The 19,310-nt window shown below is 38.8% G+C and overlaps 1 protein-coding gene across 1 annotated transcript in view; it reads left to right on the top strand.

Annotated features, from left to right (window-relative positions):
- Positions 1 to 18,767, top strand: part of KITLG (KIT ligand) — a gene marked incomplete at both ends in the record, with an annotated part of 52,215 nt that extends 33,448 nt beyond the window's left edge. Inside the window, 7 exons of the mRNA XM_082004722.1 lie at positions 2,150 to 2,212; positions 6,884 to 7,063; positions 8,984 to 9,146; positions 10,033 to 10,128; positions 17,578 to 17,687; positions 18,187 to 18,263; positions 18,728 to 18,767. Coding sequence (XP_081860848.1) covers positions 2,150 to 2,212; positions 6,884 to 7,063; positions 8,984 to 9,146; positions 10,033 to 10,128; positions 17,578 to 17,687; positions 18,187 to 18,263; positions 18,728 to 18,767 — 729 coding nt within the window. The remainder of the gene's footprint in view (positions 1 to 2,149; positions 2,213 to 6,883; positions 7,064 to 8,983; positions 9,147 to 10,032; positions 10,129 to 17,577; positions 17,688 to 18,186; positions 18,264 to 18,727) is intronic.
- Between the last annotated feature and the right edge of the window lie 543 nt (positions 18,768 to 19,310).

Genomic DNA, 19,310 nt, shown 5'->3' with positions numbered 1-19,310 from the left:
ATCAATAAAACTTTAACAAGTTGTTTCCTCTTGAGGCAGGGCATATACTTTGTGTTTGACACCCTCCCCCCCAGTGAACTTCATTTTTAGTAGTAAATTCAAAAATATCTTTTCTGATTCACAGTCTGTCAAGGAAAAAAATGTCTGAGGCTGAGCTGTATGCTCTGGCTTTGTTTGAGAAGCTGTAAGAGCTCTTGGGCAGTTACTTTTTTTTTTTTTTAACTGTGCATGAAAAGTGCTTGACAGGCTCTGATGCCAGTAAAGTAGATTATATACATAATGCATATCAATTCTTGTAGTGTTCATTGATTTGGAACAAATTTAATCTTCCAGTGACCTTTCTTAAAGAACGGTGCTTTTGCTGACATTGCTAAGTACTGAATCCCTCTAGAGTGAGTATGGGAAACTTTGCACATACAGTAGCATCTTCATTATCTTTGCTGCTTGAAGTGCTGCTAATCCTACCTCTCTAGGCATGCAAAGCAAGCTGGAAAAGAAACTGGATTACCTATTAATGTGTCATGATGTCAGGATGTTTTTAGAGGAAGGAAAAATATGAAAAAAATTGTGGATGAGGATTTAGAATAAATCAGATGCTCTAAAGAAAGAACAAATGTATTGCAATATTTTTCAGTGTTTGTAGTATCTTGAATCAACTTCCCAGAATGCCAGGTAAACAGAAATTGATATAGAGGATTTCATTGGCACTTTTGGAACTGCTGCCTTGGGAATGTGTAGGCAGAAAAAAAGAAAATTGATCTACAGAAAGGAATTTGTCAGGATCATTTGTATAAAACTTGTTTTTTAAAGCTGTAGGAGAAAGGTAGATGTCACTGAACTGAAGGATTGTGGTTCAGCCCGCACTGTAAATAAAAAATGTTTGGAACTCACTAGTGACTGACTGTGCGTAAGTATTGTCCTTGATCCTTTCTAGAACCATAACATCTTGAAATTACTATTTTAATTCTAATTGAAACAAAATTTTTAATTAACAAATAAAACCTGTTGTTGTGTCAACCAAATATTACCTAAAAACTGCACAGGAAAAAAAATAATCCCTGTGCTGGTTGCTATAGCAGCAGAATCAAAAGCAGCCATAATAGAATGATCTTTAACCCTAAGAAGTAGAAATGCTTTGCTGAATAAAGTGTAGATTCTGGTTCACTAAGAGAATTATGTGTGTGCTTTTTGTCTTTGGACTAAATGAATTTCAAACCCGGATGAGAAGTACCCATGGAATCTTTCACTGACACAAAAGAAAATAGATTTGCTGTATCACTAAGCATCATAGTATTGGTAAACCTTTTGAAAAAAGTACTTCAAGAGATTGTGGATCATGGCAGTATCTCCTTCTTCATCTCCTCAGTCAACCCATTCCCCAGATGATCAACCACGTCTCACGGCAGTGTTGGAGCCCATGCATGGGAAATTGCATTGTAGAATTCAGTGACAACCCTTCTTCCACTCCTTGTCCTTGCTTCAGCGCACCCCATGCTCACCCACATCTGCAGAGCCACGCTCAGCTTACATGGCAGAAGGTCATCTTTGCCTCAGGACATTGCTGTGATATAATTATATTGCTTGTCATTAGTAGGAGGCACAGCTTCAACGCTGAAGTTTTGCTCAAGTGTTGTTCTGTCCCAGTATATAACTAAGCACAAGGCAAGCAAGTATTTTTTCAGGTTCAGATGCTTGCTGAAGTTGTAAGTTATCTGAAGGAAAAAGGCTTAGACACTAATGGGTCAGCCACTGTTTGGAGTGGTTGGGGTTACATACAGATTGTCACGTAAACACTTCAAGACATGCCTTTAAAAGACGAAAATGCGGTGGAGTTTCTGCAGTAACAAGTCGTTGGGTCACTTCTCACCACATTACTGACTTTATTTGTGCTGGGAAGTGGTCACACTGAACCTGATCAGATTAGATCTGGGAATGTTACAGAGGTGTGCAAAGATGCTTCACTTGTGAGCAAATAAGAGTCAGTAGCAGTTCCGCGGGAAACTGGGTATGTAAGCTTTTGCAACTGGTAGGTTACTGAAAATTTGTATTGAAAATTTGATAGATTTTGTTGATGCAAAATTGCAGTGATGCAAATTAAGTCTTACTTTGTGTAGTCAGTAATAATATTTTTATTATTTTTTTATTGTAGGTCGGAAATCTCCCAAATGATTATATGATAACCCTTAAATATGTCCCGAAGATGGATAGTCTGGTATGTATAAGCACTTCAAGTTAGTCCCAATAAAATAGCCTAATGGAACCAGTGATGGTTGTAACGTTTTAGACCTAGTCCTATGGCTTAGTAAGTTACAGTTAATTAATGGTTATTTCACTATTCACACACTTAAGAAGTATTTATTTAAAAGAAATATAGAGAGATTCCTGCAGTCACTTAAAACCTTTTTAATTACAGCAATCTCAGAAAAATGTTTCTTCATATTAATTTTATTAATATTTTCTCTGGAAAAAGTCAAACTACAGTATTATTTCATCATGGCAATTGAAAATTATTGCTTTCTTAAACAAGTAGTTTCTTTCTAATTGTACTCTGGAATTTACTGTAGAATGTCTTACTTCTTTGAGCCAGTGGAAATGCCGCTAAAGCATACAAATACAGAGTAGCCAATGAAGAGAACCCTAAGTTTAGCAAATGGTAGTGTCAGTAACTAAACAAACTTGTAGAAAGTGGGGGCTTTATTTCATTCGGACATGCTTTGTATTATTCTTTCTGTATAATCCTGTAGTTAATACACAGAGATACTTTCAAATAAACATCATCTGGCTTCTTTAAAATTTTATAGCTTTTTGCATTAAAAACATCATGTTATCCTATTGCTTATTCTACTAAATATTTTTTATATTTTTCCTTAATTTAAAAAAAAAATAAGAATAATGTATTTAAAATACTCTTGGTTATTGCATGCACTGCAAGAAAAAGAAGGAAAAAAGGTGAAAGTAGATATTATGCTGAATGCTATACTGTACAAAAATATATGTAAATATACTTTTTAAGGAAAGAAAAAAGAAAGACTAGTTTGTCAATTAGACTGAATAATTTGTGTCTTAAGAGTGAATCATTGTACACATACATCGGTAGTTGGAAATCACATGGCAGATGTAAGAAGCTGTTTTTGTTCTGTACAAAGTTTTCAATATGAAAATCCAATCTGTGTGTGACACACACATAAAATGCATCCTATCCTACAACATTGTAGCAACTTTAGCAATATTCCCTGTTGATATTGGAGAGCAATGCCAGAAACAACATTTTCCCAGTCTTGAGTAACACGAATTAAGACGATAGCTGGAGGAAGAGGAGGCTGTGGGATAGTGAAGGGCCCTGAGCTGTGAGGTTACGAGCTATTATGGCAGATCTGACAATGTTCTTATGAGTTCTGTTGGAAGCTCCAGGCTTTTACTAAAACTTAGAGTACTTCAGAAAATCCTGTTTAAACTTGATCCCTTAGACAGAAAAACTCTGCAGAAAAATGCTATGGAAGTCAGGTACTAGATCCTATATAATATAATTAAAACTAATGAAAAAATTTCCATTTATGCAAATAACCAATATCCAGAGACAAAGGAAGCAAGACGGGCTGCCACTATCCCCTGGCTGTGGTGCTTTTTGAAATGCAATGATTTTGGTGCCTGATGTGACGAGATTCACATCTGTGGAGGACAGCCACAGCCCAGGCGCTGCTCCCCAGGCTCCAGGGCGAGCGCAGCAGCTGGTGGGCGAGAGCCGGGCTGGATCGGGGCTGCTCCCTCCCCTGTGCTCCTCGGGAGGTTGGCAGTGCGGATGGGGAAGGCCAGGGAGCCTGCTTGAGCGATGAGTCCTGGTCATTCTCCCTGCCTAACTCTTATCTCGCTCCGTGGTTCAGTTTTGGCTGCCAGTATGCAGTTTCTTTTCTATAGTTTAAATGCCATGCCATCTTGCTGCATCATATCCAGAAACTTAGATCCTGTTTACATGTACGATGAGTGGCCGAGAAATAAATGGGAAGAAGAGAAGTTCGGAGCCAGGATTTCCATATTCCCTTTGCTCCCCCACCACTTTCCATCGTGGCGATGGAAGGTGCAGCTCTTGGCCACATGCCTTCGCAGGAGGAAGCATTCAGTGGTATTCACATTCCATTTTGCCAAATTCCTCTCGGGGATTTCGGGTTGTGTTACACATACCACTGCAAAGGCTGACTGAATAAGTAGGTTTTGCTCTGGGTTCTGCAAAGTCCATGCAAGCCAGGAAACCCACAGCTTTGCATAAGGCAAATGCGCTTTGTTCAGCTCTGAAAGGATTGAAATGGTGCTCTGCCATTTTTTTCGATAGATTTCAGTCTTCAGTGCATGCATGAAGTGGGAAATGTACTCAAGGTGGCAAGTCTCAAATGTAGATGACTAAAGGTAGGAAGGCAAGGTGAATGCAAAGCAGATGGGAAGCCAGTGTAGTGCATGTAACAGGAACAGACTGACCCGATCCATTAACCAGAAGGGTTGTTGCATTATGCACTAGCTCAAGGCATCTGAGTGGCTTTAAAAGTGTTCTCACACGGAGTGAACTGTGTAGTCGAACCTGAAGGTTAAAAGGCAAAGATGACAGCAGCAAGGGCTGAACTCGGAAGAAAAGATAAATTTCAAACTTTTAAATAGGTTTAGAAAGACAAAGCTAAATGAGGACTACCTGGACGTACAAGGGAATTCAGATTTGCAATTGCCCTAAAATGTAAATCTTCATCACAGTTTACACAAAAAAGCAGGGTTAAACCTCCATTTCTCCTTGCAAACATTGTCACATTTTTCAGTTTCAACAGTTTCATCCCTGTGTTTGGTAGGTATTGAGATAGCAAGTGATTGCACAGCTTGATATTACTAAAAAGAAAACTTAAAACTCTCATGAAATACAGCTTTGTAGGTCAGAACGGTTCAGTCAGAGGAGACTCCCACGCACATGCTGAACCGCGGGAGCAACAAAATAGATTCCCTGCTGGAATCACCAAATGCTCACTAGGAGAAGCGGCAAGCTTTTGCTAGTCCCTGCCAGAGGGGGGGTACCCACAAAACCTCAGAGGAGAAGTGTTTCCAGGTTTGCAGTTCAGGGAAGCGCAGAAGTGCTGTGTCCAGGTTCCTTACACCAACGCAGAGGAAAATGCAGTGTCTGTCTCGTGAGAGTAATGGGACGTGGCACGGCGCATGCTGCTTGAACAGAGTATGTTTCAACAAGCTTCCTCTCTGTATTTGCTTCTGCCTCTCCCCTCCTGTTGCTGTGCTCAAAGGAAAAAGGGAAGCAGGATCAAACCAAACGCTATCCATCTCACATCTTGTTTCATTCTTTTTTTAAGTCATTGTTGAGGTAATTAGAGAAGGTGATAATACTGACTTGCCACATGCTATCAGTGTATGAAAGAGTTGTACACAAAAGTGAAAAGTCAGGTGGAGCTGAACAATGTATTTATACTTGGTTCTCTAAGCCTGGAAGCCTACTAGTCTGGTTATTCTTCAAAAGCATGAAGTGTGTTTTTCCTCATCAAAACCACTGACACATCAAGCAGAACAACACCTGTGTCACTGAGAAAGTAGTCTGTCGCCACGTGATGATATTGATAGTAGTGTTTTGTTTTTTTTTTTTAAAATGAAGAATCTGTATGCAGGTTTATTGCAGAAATTGAATAAAATGAGATCAAGACTAGAAGTGGATATATCGCCAAACTTTTACTGTACGTTGCAGAAGGTGGAGTGGATGGATTCAGAGGATGCTGCCCATCCACTGAGCAGCAATTGGAAACTGCTTTAGTGACACTGAGAGTGCTTACGGGTTGCTGGGCCAAGATCTTCATATCTGGCAGGTTTTAATGACGCTGAGTGATTTTCAACCATTGAAAAAATAGCTTCACATATAGCATAAAAAACCATAACACTTACTATTAAAAATTCAGCATTTATTGGGCAGGGATTTCCAGGTACATGTTGCAGTGTGATTAATACATTACCTGTATTTTTGCTGAACGTATTAAGTTAGGGTTTTTCCTGGGTTGGGTGGCTTTTTTATTTACTTGACTACTGTTACGTAAATCTAAGTAGAAGTTAATGACTCCCTCTAAGGCAGCAAAATGAATGACCAGTTTTCAATCTGAACAGCTGTAAATACTTTATCTGCAAACTAATTGCATAGGTGTCAGCGTCAGGATTTGAACTGTATTCCAGTAGCACAGATGTGCAGATACCATGACAGGCTATGCAGAGCCCTTTTGTCATCAAAAACTCAGGAAAAGACTTTTAGATCTAGAAACTGTTCTCAGGAATGACATTTAATGAAAAGGCTTGAAGAGAAGGAGTTAACTAAGCTAACTAGTTTAAAGGTGGATAAAAGCACACATGGATTTAATGCAAAATGATTATGGAAACCTTCCTCAGGAGAGATTTAAATGAGGGATCTTTGGGGTTAACTGAGTCATGTAGGACACCAATAATGAAATGAAAACTGAGATTGGTTTAAAGAAAGTCTGGAGAAAATTGTTAAAGCAGTAGTTATTTAAAAAAAATAAATACGTTAATGAAAGCATGGAAGAGGGTTCATAGTAGTATGTCCCAAGGCTCAAATTCTCAACAGACTGATGCTTAGCATTCATTAGGAATTTAATGAAAGGATGGCATTTAACAGACAACCATAAATATGTCAGTATCAGTGAGAATAGAAATTTTACCAAAAGGACTGAAGAGAAAGTTGGCCACACTAAAGATGATGAATTTTAATTTAGAATTTCAAGATAGATAGTTTAAATTGGAAAGAACAGTCTAATCTACTTTTGCACATTGAGCTGCTTAACCAGTTTTCACAAAAGTCTGATATTTAATCTACCTCTCTGCTTCTCCTTTTATCCCTTGACAGCCTAATCACTGTTGGTTGCATTTGATGGTGCCTGAATTTTCAAGGAGTCTACATAATCTTCTCCAGAAATTTTCAGATATATCAGATATGTCTGATGTTTTAAGCAACTATTCAATCATCAATAATCTCACAAGGATAATTAATGATCTTATGGCATGCCTAGCTTTTGATAAAAATAAGGTAATCTTATACAGAGTTTCTACTTTTATGCTGGATATTTTTATCTGAATTTTCTGTTGTACAGTATTCAGTAATACTTTAAAAATGTCCAAAGCTTCATTAGATTTGTTCTCATTTCTATTCCCGTATATCTGAAATCCTACTTTGTTTAGAAATGCATTGAGTACACTGTGCTAATGTTGGCTAGTTGTTATCTCCTGTTCCAAAGGAAAATGGCTTACAAGGAATTACAGTATATAAAATGACCTGTATACAGTTATTTAAGTAGTCAAATATGTAACCATCATCTTTAAGATAATTAATTCATTCTGGTCTGTTTGAAATGGGCAGAAATCTTCCTGGTGCATCCAGCTTGAGCTATTAATTTTGCAAGTAATGCTAATGTAAATTCAAAGATGATATGGTTGAAGCTATTAATATACTCTTAGTATGTATCACAGTGTGTGAAGCTCTGAAAACTTCACCATGGTTTAACAAACTTTTTTATAAAAAGACACAGCAAAGACTAGAGGTTATCGGCCCATTTCCGTGCGTTTCTGGATTCCAACAGCAGCTGATAGTCTCACTCGAGACAGGAGCCAGGAGTCTCACTCAAGAGACATCTGATTCTCATGTGAAAATGATGGGGGAAAAACGCCACTTTCTAATCCCTTACCCAGCTCTAACCAGTCTATCAGTAATTAAAAATAACTTCTGTAGTTGAAGGTTTTGTCCCACTGAACAAAATGGGTAAAATCCATCATGTTATTTAGGGCAAGGATTTCATCTTCCATATAAGTTTGTTTTTGTCAAGTAAATCCTTAGCTGTTATAATTGCACCTTTTTAACATCCATAATGAATCAAATGGACTAAGACACTCAATCTCATTTAGAGTGGCATAACCTTGTCATATATTGGCATTATATTGCTAAGAGTATTTAGACATTCCCTACCTTTCCATTTCAAATTGAGTTCTGTCCAATCTTCAATGTATCTTTTTTTCTTTATTCTTGTTATTCTTGTCCTGATGATTCAAAGCACTCAGCTGGGATGTGGTTGGGGAAGAGGAATTTTATTCTGTAGAATGAAGAAATAAATACCCTGCAATTCAGACAAACAGCTATTGATTTCCTCAGAGAAGAATAATCTTAGGGCTAGTACCTTCAGCATTAAACATAAAATAATTTTGGAGCCAAAACTAAGAAGTTTTCCTTAGTACATATTTAACCCATGTTCTTACCACTGTCCTCCTTCTTGGGAGAACAGAGTAACTCGAGGCCAAATTCGACCTTCTGGCATCATAAACAGTTGTTATGAAAGCCAGAGTCAGGTAAAAAGAAAATAACCATAAATGATCTTAACATGGACCTCAACAACCTTGTTGTTTAGTCTGGCATAACACACTTGTCTGTTAGACCTCAGAGTGATTGGGCTTCCTTGTTTATAGTCTTGCTCTTATTTTTAGGTACATTATCAAGGATCTCAGTCTGCTGCTGCGCAGTAGTGTATCCCAGCTATTGTATTCTGTTCCCTGTACTCTTACGACAATAGCTATGATTGTGTTCTGTTCCTGTGTTCAGATTAAAAGGATCATGTGGAACATTGCAAAGTAATGTTCAATCAAGGCAATTTTTTTAACGAGGGAAATAAAAAAAACAACTCTTAATTTTCAGCATAGGATGAGAGAATGCCTTTCATTCCTTAGCAACTTTAACAACACTGGATTAATAATTTATTTCTATTTGCAAATCTAATTTGAAATCCTAAAATCAGAGGGCTTGTATGTTTTGTGAAGATTGTACACAGAAAATTTGGTCTTCTGCAGCTTAAAAATGTAAACTGTTTTGTGTCACCTTTGGACATTTTTATCATCTGTTGGGGTGCTGAAATGAGCATCTCTCTTGACCTTCTTTCAAGCTGGAGTCTATATTTTACCCTAGGATTTTGTAAAAGAAAATGGTCATCTTTATGAAGAAGGTCGCTTCATTCCTGAGGATTTTTTTAGGCACTTTAATAGTACCATTGAGGTCTACAAGGAGTTTGCAGACATGCTGGATAAGAATGATTGCATTCTGCCTTCAACAGTAGAAACACCAGAGGATGGTAAGATGGCTCTTATTTTGGGAACAGAATCTATGTAGATATAAATGGATGATTTTCCTTTGATTTCAGAGATGCTAAGGATCTGATGCTGTACCTCCATGTCTCCTTTTTATTGTCAGTTAAAATTGCTACCAACACCAAAACTTGTATTAGTCAAGTGCTATCTGGCAGTAAAACTAGTGCCATCGTTCCTAGTGACATCATTCCTTAATATAGCCCAAATAAACTCATACTACTCTGCTCTGTTTCTTTTCATCCCGAATGTATCCTGGGTCATCTTTTTACATTGTTCTTCTTATTTTCTATTAATGCTCTATTTAATTTTTATAAGGCAGTAAAGGAGCCTAAGATTGCACTACTGAAAGGATAGGAAGCTAGGACAAGTTGTAAATTACAGCAGCCTCCAGTCACCTCCATATTCATCCCAACCCTTCTGAAAAGGGATATGTTTACTTCATTTAAAACTTTTAACAAGCTCAAGTCAGGCTCCTGCAGTTCATTCTCATCCTTCCAGTAAATGGAGGTTTTGTATTCTCTTTTCTTTTTCTCTCTCTAGTGACAGCTATTAGCTTTTTAATTAGGGCAATGTATCCAGTTGCACAGTTTCACCAGTGATAACTAGAGGTAGATCAGTGCCATAACCTAGGAACTCGTTTAAAGCAATTGCTTTTCCAGAGTAGCTGTTCAGCAGCAGCTCAGTGTGTAGACACATCTGCCTTTTGTTAAGACTGCCTTTTTTGGCTTAATCCACTTTATAAACAGCCCTGTACCCAGATTTTTAAAAGAGCCCTACAGCCACATCAGAGTAGCACTATAGCCCATCATCTTATATAGAGGGAACTGTATTTTAAGTTACATAATGCTGACACACTCATTTTCTATTTAGATTCCAGAGTCGCTGTCACAAAAACATTTTTGTTTCCTCCTGTTGCTGCCAGCTCCCTTAGGAATGACAGCATTGGCAGTAACACTAGCAGTAACAGTAAGTACAAGTGATTGAATTAATATATGTGTCTCCATTTTGTTCTGGTAGCTGGTTGTTACAAGAGCTCAGAGGAAAAGAATGTCATTAATTGTGCAAATTAATGGGAAGTTACTTGTGCCTGATGGTGTACCATGTGTTTCTCAGCTGTCATACCAAAATGCAATGAACTTATCTAATCAAAATTTAAAGATGCTATCAAGTTACAATGATGTGACAGCTCTCTACAACTTGGAGAGGGCAGGTGTCTTCATTTTGGCTGTCATGAGGTCTGACTAGTCATATGGCCTCAGAAAACTTGGCTGCGCCAGACACCCCGTTTTAACTCTCAGAAAAGGAAGTTGCTCCAGATGATCAGAGTAACTGTCCAAAATTGGGCCCAGGGTACTCACATGGACAAAGGTTGCCTGTACATTGCATTTTGAGAGTACTGTCAATCCCAAGCTTGACACCCAACCTGAAGACAGTCCCTGTGTTTACTTGCTGTAGTCACAGTAGGGCCAGCTCCACAGACAGCATCCTTTCTGTCGAGGTCAAGGACAAAGTCACTACACTTTTGGCAGGCTGTAATCCTTTCTCTGGCATGGCCATCTCCATGTTTCTCATCTGACTTGGTCAGTGTATTACATGACTGATCACTGACAGGTAAGAGAGCCTGGACTTGTTGCTGTAAGAGCCACAACATTACCCGTCATGAAGTCAGAAGGGGTATAGGAATCTGCAGTTAGAAAGAGCAAAGTTTCAGGGGCTTTTAGTGACATCATGTACAACAAGGTGAATACTCTCTGGAGCTCTCCGTGTGAACAAAAGAAGGGGATTTTCCTTAGAGGTTCCTGAAATGGTGTTTAAAGCTTAACCATGTTCTTGTTTCCCTTGTTCATGTTTCCCAGACACATCGGGATGACAATGTGTATCTCTTTTACAATTTCCTTCTTTCACTTCACAAGCATCTGTGTTAACTAAATGTGTGATGATGAAGTGTGTGGCTGGTACTCCTCCTGCTTAAGAAAACATGGGCAAGGAGGCAGCCTGATGTAGCGTGGTGGGCACAGTGGCACCTCCTGACACTGGGACAGATACTACTAAGACTGGGTTTCTTATGCTCCTTCTCTTGGCAATGTGTAATCTAGTTATTCTCTGGGGTTTTGTCATCATGCATGCTAGCTCTTAGTTGGCTCACAGCTGCTGTCAGATTTAAAGCCCTTTCTGATTGCTTTCTAATTAAGAGAAGGTCTTAAGTTGTCATTCCCCAGAACCCTCTGATTAGATGACTGGAACAAAAATCACATTTGACTCCTGGCTGCCAGCCTGCCTCTCTGAAAAAGAGAAGTCTCACCACCATAAATTATCATAGAATCATAGAATGGTTTGGGTGGGGAGGGACCTTAAAGATCATCTCATTCCAACCACCCCTGCTGTGGGCAGGGATACCTTCTACTAGACCAGGTTGCTCAAAGTCCCATCCAACCTGGCCTTGAACACTTCCAGGGATAGGGCACCCACAACTTCTCTGGGCAACATGTTCCAGTGCTTCACCACCCTCATAGTGAAAAAGTTCTTCGTAAATCTACCCTCTTTCAGTTTAAAACCATCACCCCTTGTCCTATAACAACAGGTCCTGCTAAAAAGTCTGTCCCCGTCTATCTTGTAAGCCCCTTTTAAGTACTGGAAGGATGCAATAGGATCTCCCCGGAGCCTTCTCTTCTCCAGGCTGAACAACCTCAACTCTCTCAGCCTGTCCTCATAGAAGTGTTCCAGCCCTTCTGATAATCTTTGTGGCCCTCCTCTGGACTCGCTCCAACAGGTCCATGTCCTTCTTATGTTGGGGGTCCCAGGGCTGAAGGCAGTACTCCAGGTGGGGTCTCATGAGAGCTAAGTAAAGGGGGAGAATTACCTGCTGATCACGCTTCTTTTGATGCAGCCCAGGATATGGTTGGCTTTCTGGGCCGCAAGCGCACATTGCTGGGTCATGTTGAGCTTCTCATCAGCGAACACGCCCAAGTCCTTCTCCTCAGGGCTGCTGTCAATCCATTCTCTGCCCAGCTTGTGTTTGTGCTTGGGATTGTCCAGACCCATGTGCAGAACCTTGCACTTGGCCTTGAACTTCATGAAGTTTGCACGGGCCCACCTCTCAAGTGTGTCAAGGTCCTGCTGAATGGCATCCAATCCCTCCAGTGTGTCAACTGCACCAAATTCCTTGCCAGGAGGTCACAGAGCTGGCTGTAATAAACCTGATGAGCCCAGGGCCTATTACGAGGCACCAGGATGGGGTGAAAGAGCACATACTTGTCTCTCTCGGGTCTGAACATGTGATAATTTTTACTGTTGCTGCTAGAGCAAGAATATTCAGCTGCAGCCTGAAGCAATGGGAATGGATGAAGGAGCCAAAAGACAGATTTACAGGAGCAGTTCAGATGAAAGGAGTTTGATCCAGTACAGTAACAGGAGGGATGCTGGGCAGTGCAGCGGAGCGTGGCACCCGTGTCTGTACTGTGGAAGGGAGTACAGAAGCAGGTTCATTAATCTTGTTTTGTAACTGGAACTGACAAACAAGTTACAAAAAAGCCTAATTAAAATAATGCAGTAAGTCAAAGAAATTGCTTGGCTGGCCATATGCTGTACAGGTGTGTTTTAACTGATTATCATTCTCTTAAGCAATTTATTGGAAAATTGGATATCGGTTAACAGCCTTACATAGAAATGACATGAGGACTGCATGTCTGGAGCTGGGGACAGTTTGAACTCATAATCAGATTAAATTACATTAACTTGGACATTGGATGCTGACTGGTTACAATTTAGTTATTTGTTTGGAGTTTTTTGCAGGGAGGGGCCTGTGACATCTTTATTGGCATCTCTGTCTTACTCCCTGAAAATGGTCTTCAGTACTGATTTTAGTTTTGTCTTGGGTTTATTGCTGAGTAAATTTTCTCTTTTAGTTAATCCCTACCTTCTTGGAAAGAACAACAATGAATAAACCTTATTACTTCCCATGTGAAGACTCCCCAGTACAGGGGACCCCGTCTGCTGGCTTCAGTACTGTTTTTCAGAACAGTACCAGTAGATTCAAATTTCAAAAAGGAAAACATCTGGAGAAGAGGGAAAGCCTGAGAAAAGCACCTCCAGACAAAAACTGTTGCAATATTATTTTTTAAAATGATCCTCTTTAATGTTAAACAGCTTTAAATTGACCTATTTAAAATTAATGGTTTCTAGACCATTTAGAAGCATTCACTGTTTGCAAAAGAACCCGTCCACATTAATAATAAAGTTTGAGTCTATTAATAAAGTCTGTGTAGTCAGATGACTTCAACTGCTCTTAATTTTAAATTCAACTTACACAAACCTGAAGTGCATCATCTAATAAAATAATTTGTGAAATAATTATCATAGAAATTGTATATACTAAAAACTAGCTACATTACGTTTTATTCCTGCTGTTGCTACATTACGTTTTATTCCTGCTGTTGCTACATTTGTTGAAAGAGCCGTATTTCATGACTTCATTGTTATTACACAATGATGAAATTAAACTACTATAATAGAGTAGAACATTGACAAAATCTGCACAAAAAATCTTACCCGAACTAAGTGTAAAATGGAACTATTATCCTGTTGTAATTTTTTTGAATGACAATAGTCTGTTTTCATTCTTGTAATACTGAATGTAGATCTGTGTCATGTTCCCACTCCATCTTTTCCCCCATAAAATTCTCAAACACCACACCCCACCCAGCCCAATTTATTTAGGCTGGCTTGTTTTCTTCTCTTTGTGTTACATGACTATAGTCCAGTTTAAATTCCAATTAACTGTTTAAGTCCCAGTCTCATTGATATTTCTCTGGATCATTATACCATGCATAGCCTAGAGAATTCAGATGAGATGGTTCCTATATAAAGAACAAAAATCAGGATAAGAATTCTTGAGTCCTGATCTCTTCTCTCAGTGATTGAAGCAACAATAAATAGTAGTCTTTTTTTTTCCCCCACTAGATGAAACTCATGTTACCCTGATTAAAGCTTAAACTTACTATCTGTTACTAACACTTCTCACTCAATGTAGTGCCATAGTCTTATTAATATTTTCATGGGAAGTTCAGTGTTGTTTTCTTCCATTTTTGCCTCACAATAATTTGGCGCCATTATTTATTACTGAACAGCTTGAAGAATGTGTAAACACAGAGGTATCTAGAAGTGCTTTTAGGAAGAAGGTCTACTTTTATAATTAAGCAAACCTTAGTTTAATTCAGTAATTGCACAACAATTTGAAAATGTTCACCCATGGCTTGATGCAATTGGTGTTGCCTTCTCTGCCTTTGTTCCTTTGTTCCAACTTTATAGCTGATGGAAAACCCTAATGAACAGGTGAGAGCTCCTCTGTATTTTTGTAGATAAGATCTTGTGGTAATTGTGTTGGAGCTGAGCAGAGGTAAAGTGAAAATTCCTTTGAGACATATATGGCAAAAAAATCAAGCCAGTGCTTTGAGACATAATTGGTTGCCAAGCCTACACACATGGCTCAAGGTGGAGAGCAGCTCAATAACTTCATTGTGTAGCTGAGTGGATTTTAATGTAAATATATGTTGTTCACAGCTTAATATCCCAATGTCCATGAAGGCTATACAGAAATCTACATCACATGAGCTCACTTCCGAAGGGTTTCTTCCGCAAGGTGCAGAGTGAGAGCTCTGAGAGGTGCTGGCCTGCTTCCACTCCCCTTTCACACCTTGCTGGATAGAGTCTATTTTAGGTGAATAATATACTAACTGCAAAGCCAACAGCTCCTCTGGAATTGTCCAAGGAGTTCACAAAGTTACTGATACACCTGGTTTCTTCTGTTCCTTTTCCTGCTCTGCCTTTAGAACTGCTGGGATCTTCCTGTGTAGAGCTCCAAAGTTTCTAACAGACGAAAAAGTACCTATGAGAGGAAAAAAAAGCTATTGGCAGACAGCTTGCCCTCCTTATTTCCTTTTTCTTCATTTCTTCAACACAAGTCCCCTGGGAGGTTATCCAGACCAAAAATTCTCCAACCTGTTCTGGTTTAGATGCTACTATAAATAAAAGACACATGAAGAAACCTACCATGACTCATTTAATTCTCTACAGATCTTGTAGAGTCTTCTCTGGACTTGAAAGTGAATCTAAATAATCTGTTGTTTGCTTTTTAAGGTAGTTTTGGATTACTCAACTTTCAAATTAATTCATACATGATCAAGTTATGAAAAAAAAAAATCTGCTTTCATTTTTAAAAGATAGGCTGGGGAGGGTGTCACAATTTGACTATATTTAGGTTCTGTCCCTGGGTTGCAGGTCCCCACCTGGAAAGCTAATTATGTATTCCTTTCACTTTTCCATAGATGCTGAAAAAAGCATCTGCATTTGACATATCTTCTCAGAAATCAGATTTTTTCCACCTTTAATGCCTCATTATAAAGGGAGCTCTTCTTTTGTCTAAGATTCTCTGCCTGACATGCTGCCCAATATTGCAGAGTAGACAGAGGATTTTTTTGGTTATACAGTCTACCATAACATGTTATCAAATAAATTATGCTCTCTGTGACCTGAAGAGGTTTTCCTTTGATTGCTGTTTCACTTTTCTGTTTTTTTCTGAAGTTTACAGGTCAGAATCCAGAAAACATGACCATCCCCATAGGATTTACGTAATCCAGTTGTATAACTCAGCAGTCTCTCATTGGGAAGAATGGCTCATGTGATGAGGCAAAGCAGTGTTGCATCTTTCTTGACTAGAGCACAAGAGCAATACAGGATTTTTGTTCTGAGAATATGCTGAGAATACAATTCAAATGAAGTAATGACAGGAATTTTTTCTGAGTTGTTCAGGCTGTCTGTACCCCACTTGAGTTTGTCTGGATTTCCTGAAGGCCAATTCTGCAAGCAAACCTCCTCTATGCCTCCTCTGGGACAGACACTTTGAGAAAAGATATGCCCCTCCAGTTAATCTCTGCTCTTGATTTTAATGTCCAAGCAGAGAGAGGCAGACTAATCAATAGCCTCTTTTTTTCACCTCTGTAGAACTTTGTCTGCTATCTTTCCCTCCTCCTCTGTAGACAGATTTATTTCATGGTAAGCTAGCATCGGTTCTGCTTGACTGATGTTTCCTTTTAGTGTGCCAAGTCTACCGGATGTAAGTAGAATTCAAGCCCCTATAGTCAGAACCTAGAGTTTGTAAACAGTGCATGAGAGACAGAGATACATGTAGTATATGAGTATATAGGATACAGACTTTTTGTTTTCTTTTTAGTTCTGTCTACCATGACTCCAGAAAACACAGCTGAATTTCGGACATAAAAAAAACACTTGTGCAAAAGCTTGCAAAATGACAACCATAAAATCTCAGAGTTGAAAATGAGTTGCTAGTTAGTTATGAGAATGCTCCTTTTAAAACTAAATTGTTTTCTTAGAGGCTGTTTAACAATGTACTAAATGCACATTGCTTGACCCAGTATATCATACCATACGTGCTTAGACATCGGCTGTTTGCATGAGTCACACAGATTTCTAGTGCTACCAGTCCATTTTCATTTCTGTATCTAATTACCTACACTTTTCCAGTGCTTACAGTTCGGTTCTTTTCCTGTAATCTGACAATACACCCACCACTCAAGCTGCAGGCGCCAAATCTTGAAATGAATTGAAACTGGGTAGATGGTGTCTAAACCAGCAGTCTCCGGTGGCTCACTCTGCATTTCAGAAGGTGGATCCCAGCATCCTGTTCTTGATTAAATAACTGGAGGGAGACGTTTTAGTCTCAGCATGCATACAGCTCCCTGTGAGGGGAATGGAATTCCTTGTGTACATAAAAGACTAGGATTGGGGCTCTTCCATATAAAATGTAAAAAGCTATCAAGAAATGGTTACAACAAAATAACGCAGAGCTAGACTTCAAGGTACAAGGGTTTGATCTTACTGAAGTTAGTGGGACATTTCCAGACAAGCGTTAGAAGTGGTCAGGCTTATTTTGTTAAATTAATCTCCCTCTAGAGGCCTCATGTTAGTCGTTGTTAAGGCAAATTATCTATCTGCAGTCAGTGGGATGGGTCTTGCAGAACTTAAGGAAATGCATGGTGACAGATATATTCTCTTCCAAAGAATTACTTTGTGTTACAAAAGAAGACCTTTAAAAATTGATAAATCCAAAACTTTGAAGTGCGGGAGGAGAAAATCTCTACAAATAACAGAAAGAGAATTAGTGTTGGAACTATTCAGCACAGCTATTTCAGAAATTGGAGGAGCATCCTTGTAGTCAAAAATTTGTGAGATTTTGTATGAAGTGTACCTCATGTACACAACACTTTGAAGTATCTGTGCTGCCATTTAAGATGCTGTTATGTAGGTGGTGCATAAAAGTGCTCTTGCTAATAGTGTTGCCCTGAAGACAGTTTTCTGCTATAAATCTGCCTTCACTAACGAGAACACCTGTAATTACAGAAGAGGCACTTGGCTTCATTAGCAGCTCCAGCCTGCAAGGGATCAGCATAGCACTGACGTCATTGCTATCTCTTCTTATTGGCTTTATTTTGGGAGCCATATACTGGAAGGTAAGAAATATTACATTTAATTGTTTACATAGTGATACTACTTTTCATAGCTATGGGGACGTGGGAAGAACAGAACCATTCTGCATTTGAAAGCAAGAGACATCTCTTTTGATCTTCACTGAACTGTGTGACAGGCAAATATAAACCTATGTTGTCAAATGCTTGAATTCCACCACCAAAGTGCAAATCCTGTCTTATCAGCATGATGGTTGTCTAATTGGAAATTAAAAACATGGGATTCCCCCAATTTCCCAGTTCTCCTATTATATATAGAGATGAGGATTCTTTTGCTGTTGCCCCTTGTGCCCCTGCCTACAATACAAAGACTTTGAAAGTCTATACCAGTAACAGATGTATGATAGAAGACAAGATCTGGCCTACATTTTGCAAGATGACTTTGATATTGAAAATTGGAAGCAAACTGAAACATACAGCAAATTTTTAGGGAGCTGTTAAAGAAAACTTTAGAATATTTATATTTAATGCATTTTCTTCCTAGAAAACACATCCCAAATCCAGACCAGAAAGTGATGAAACTACACAGTGTCATGACTGTCAAGAGGAAAATGAAATAAGGTATATTGTTTCGTTTTCTATGTGTATATACAAATGTAAGTTTATCTTTGAGATAAATGCTTAAACACTGCTTTATCTGATTTTTAAGCAGAAAAAAAAGTCTGTGTAACTCAGTCAATCAAATATACCTTAGAAATAATAGTTGAATACATTCAAAGTTGCTTGGACGTGACTTGGGCAAAGAAGTCCGTGAAATTCAGAAAAGGAGAGAGGGGTATATATATATGTATCTCCTTACAGGCTACATTCTCCATCAGATGTCTTCTTAAATACACGGCATATGTTTTTTTTCTCTCTCCTCCTTGAGAAATTTGTAAGACTAGGAATCTATGACTAGGAAGACCTAATAGCAAACATAAATTCTCATACTTTGGGTTCCCTTTTCTTGTAACTAACTGATAAACCCTTCCATTCTATTTCTTTGAAACACTAGCACTGTAGTAATAAAGTACCTTTTTTTTCAGTATGTTGCAGCAAAAAGAAAAGGAACATCTACAAGTGTAGCTGTTGCTTTTTCTCTCTCAACACTGTTACTGTTTCGTGTACTGGTAAGTTGTTACGGTTGAGAGTCTTACCATAGGCTTAATAACTTTTGGCTGGCTGCTTAAAGTGATTCAGAGTCCATTTTGGGAAAAATAAAATAAAACTTGTTATCAGTGGGCTTTGTTTGTACTTGAGATCTTTAGCAGCTAATGTATCCTGTATCATGACTTTTAACATGAATGTTACAAAATGAAATATACTAGAGTTCCAAAATAAAGGACAGTTACTGCTTCTCCTTTTTGGCGTGACAGCCGATATGTAGGAGTCTTCATCTGTTGTCCTACAGCTGTGTCAAAGCAGCATGACCTAAAAACACAATCCTTAAACTAGCAGGTGAGTGTAGGAGAACAGGCAAAGTGGAGATGAGCTTCTATTAATTGCTGCTTACTCATCACAGTTTACAGTCTCTGTAGCCTTATCAGATACATCATTCTTGCTTTAGTATGTAAGAGTGAACAGCAAAGGCAAGTGAGCTTTCTTGGTCCCAGCTGTCCTCTGCAGAAC

This window comes from Phaethon aethereus (genome assembly GCF_964289735.1).
Source record: "Phaethon aethereus genome assembly, chromosome: 1".
NCBI classification, from domain to species: Eukaryota; Metazoa; Chordata; class Aves; order Phaethontiformes; family Phaethontidae; genus Phaethon; species Phaethon aethereus.
Note: the sequence above shows the minus strand (reverse complement) of the source record. Positions and strands in the feature narration are given on the sequence as shown.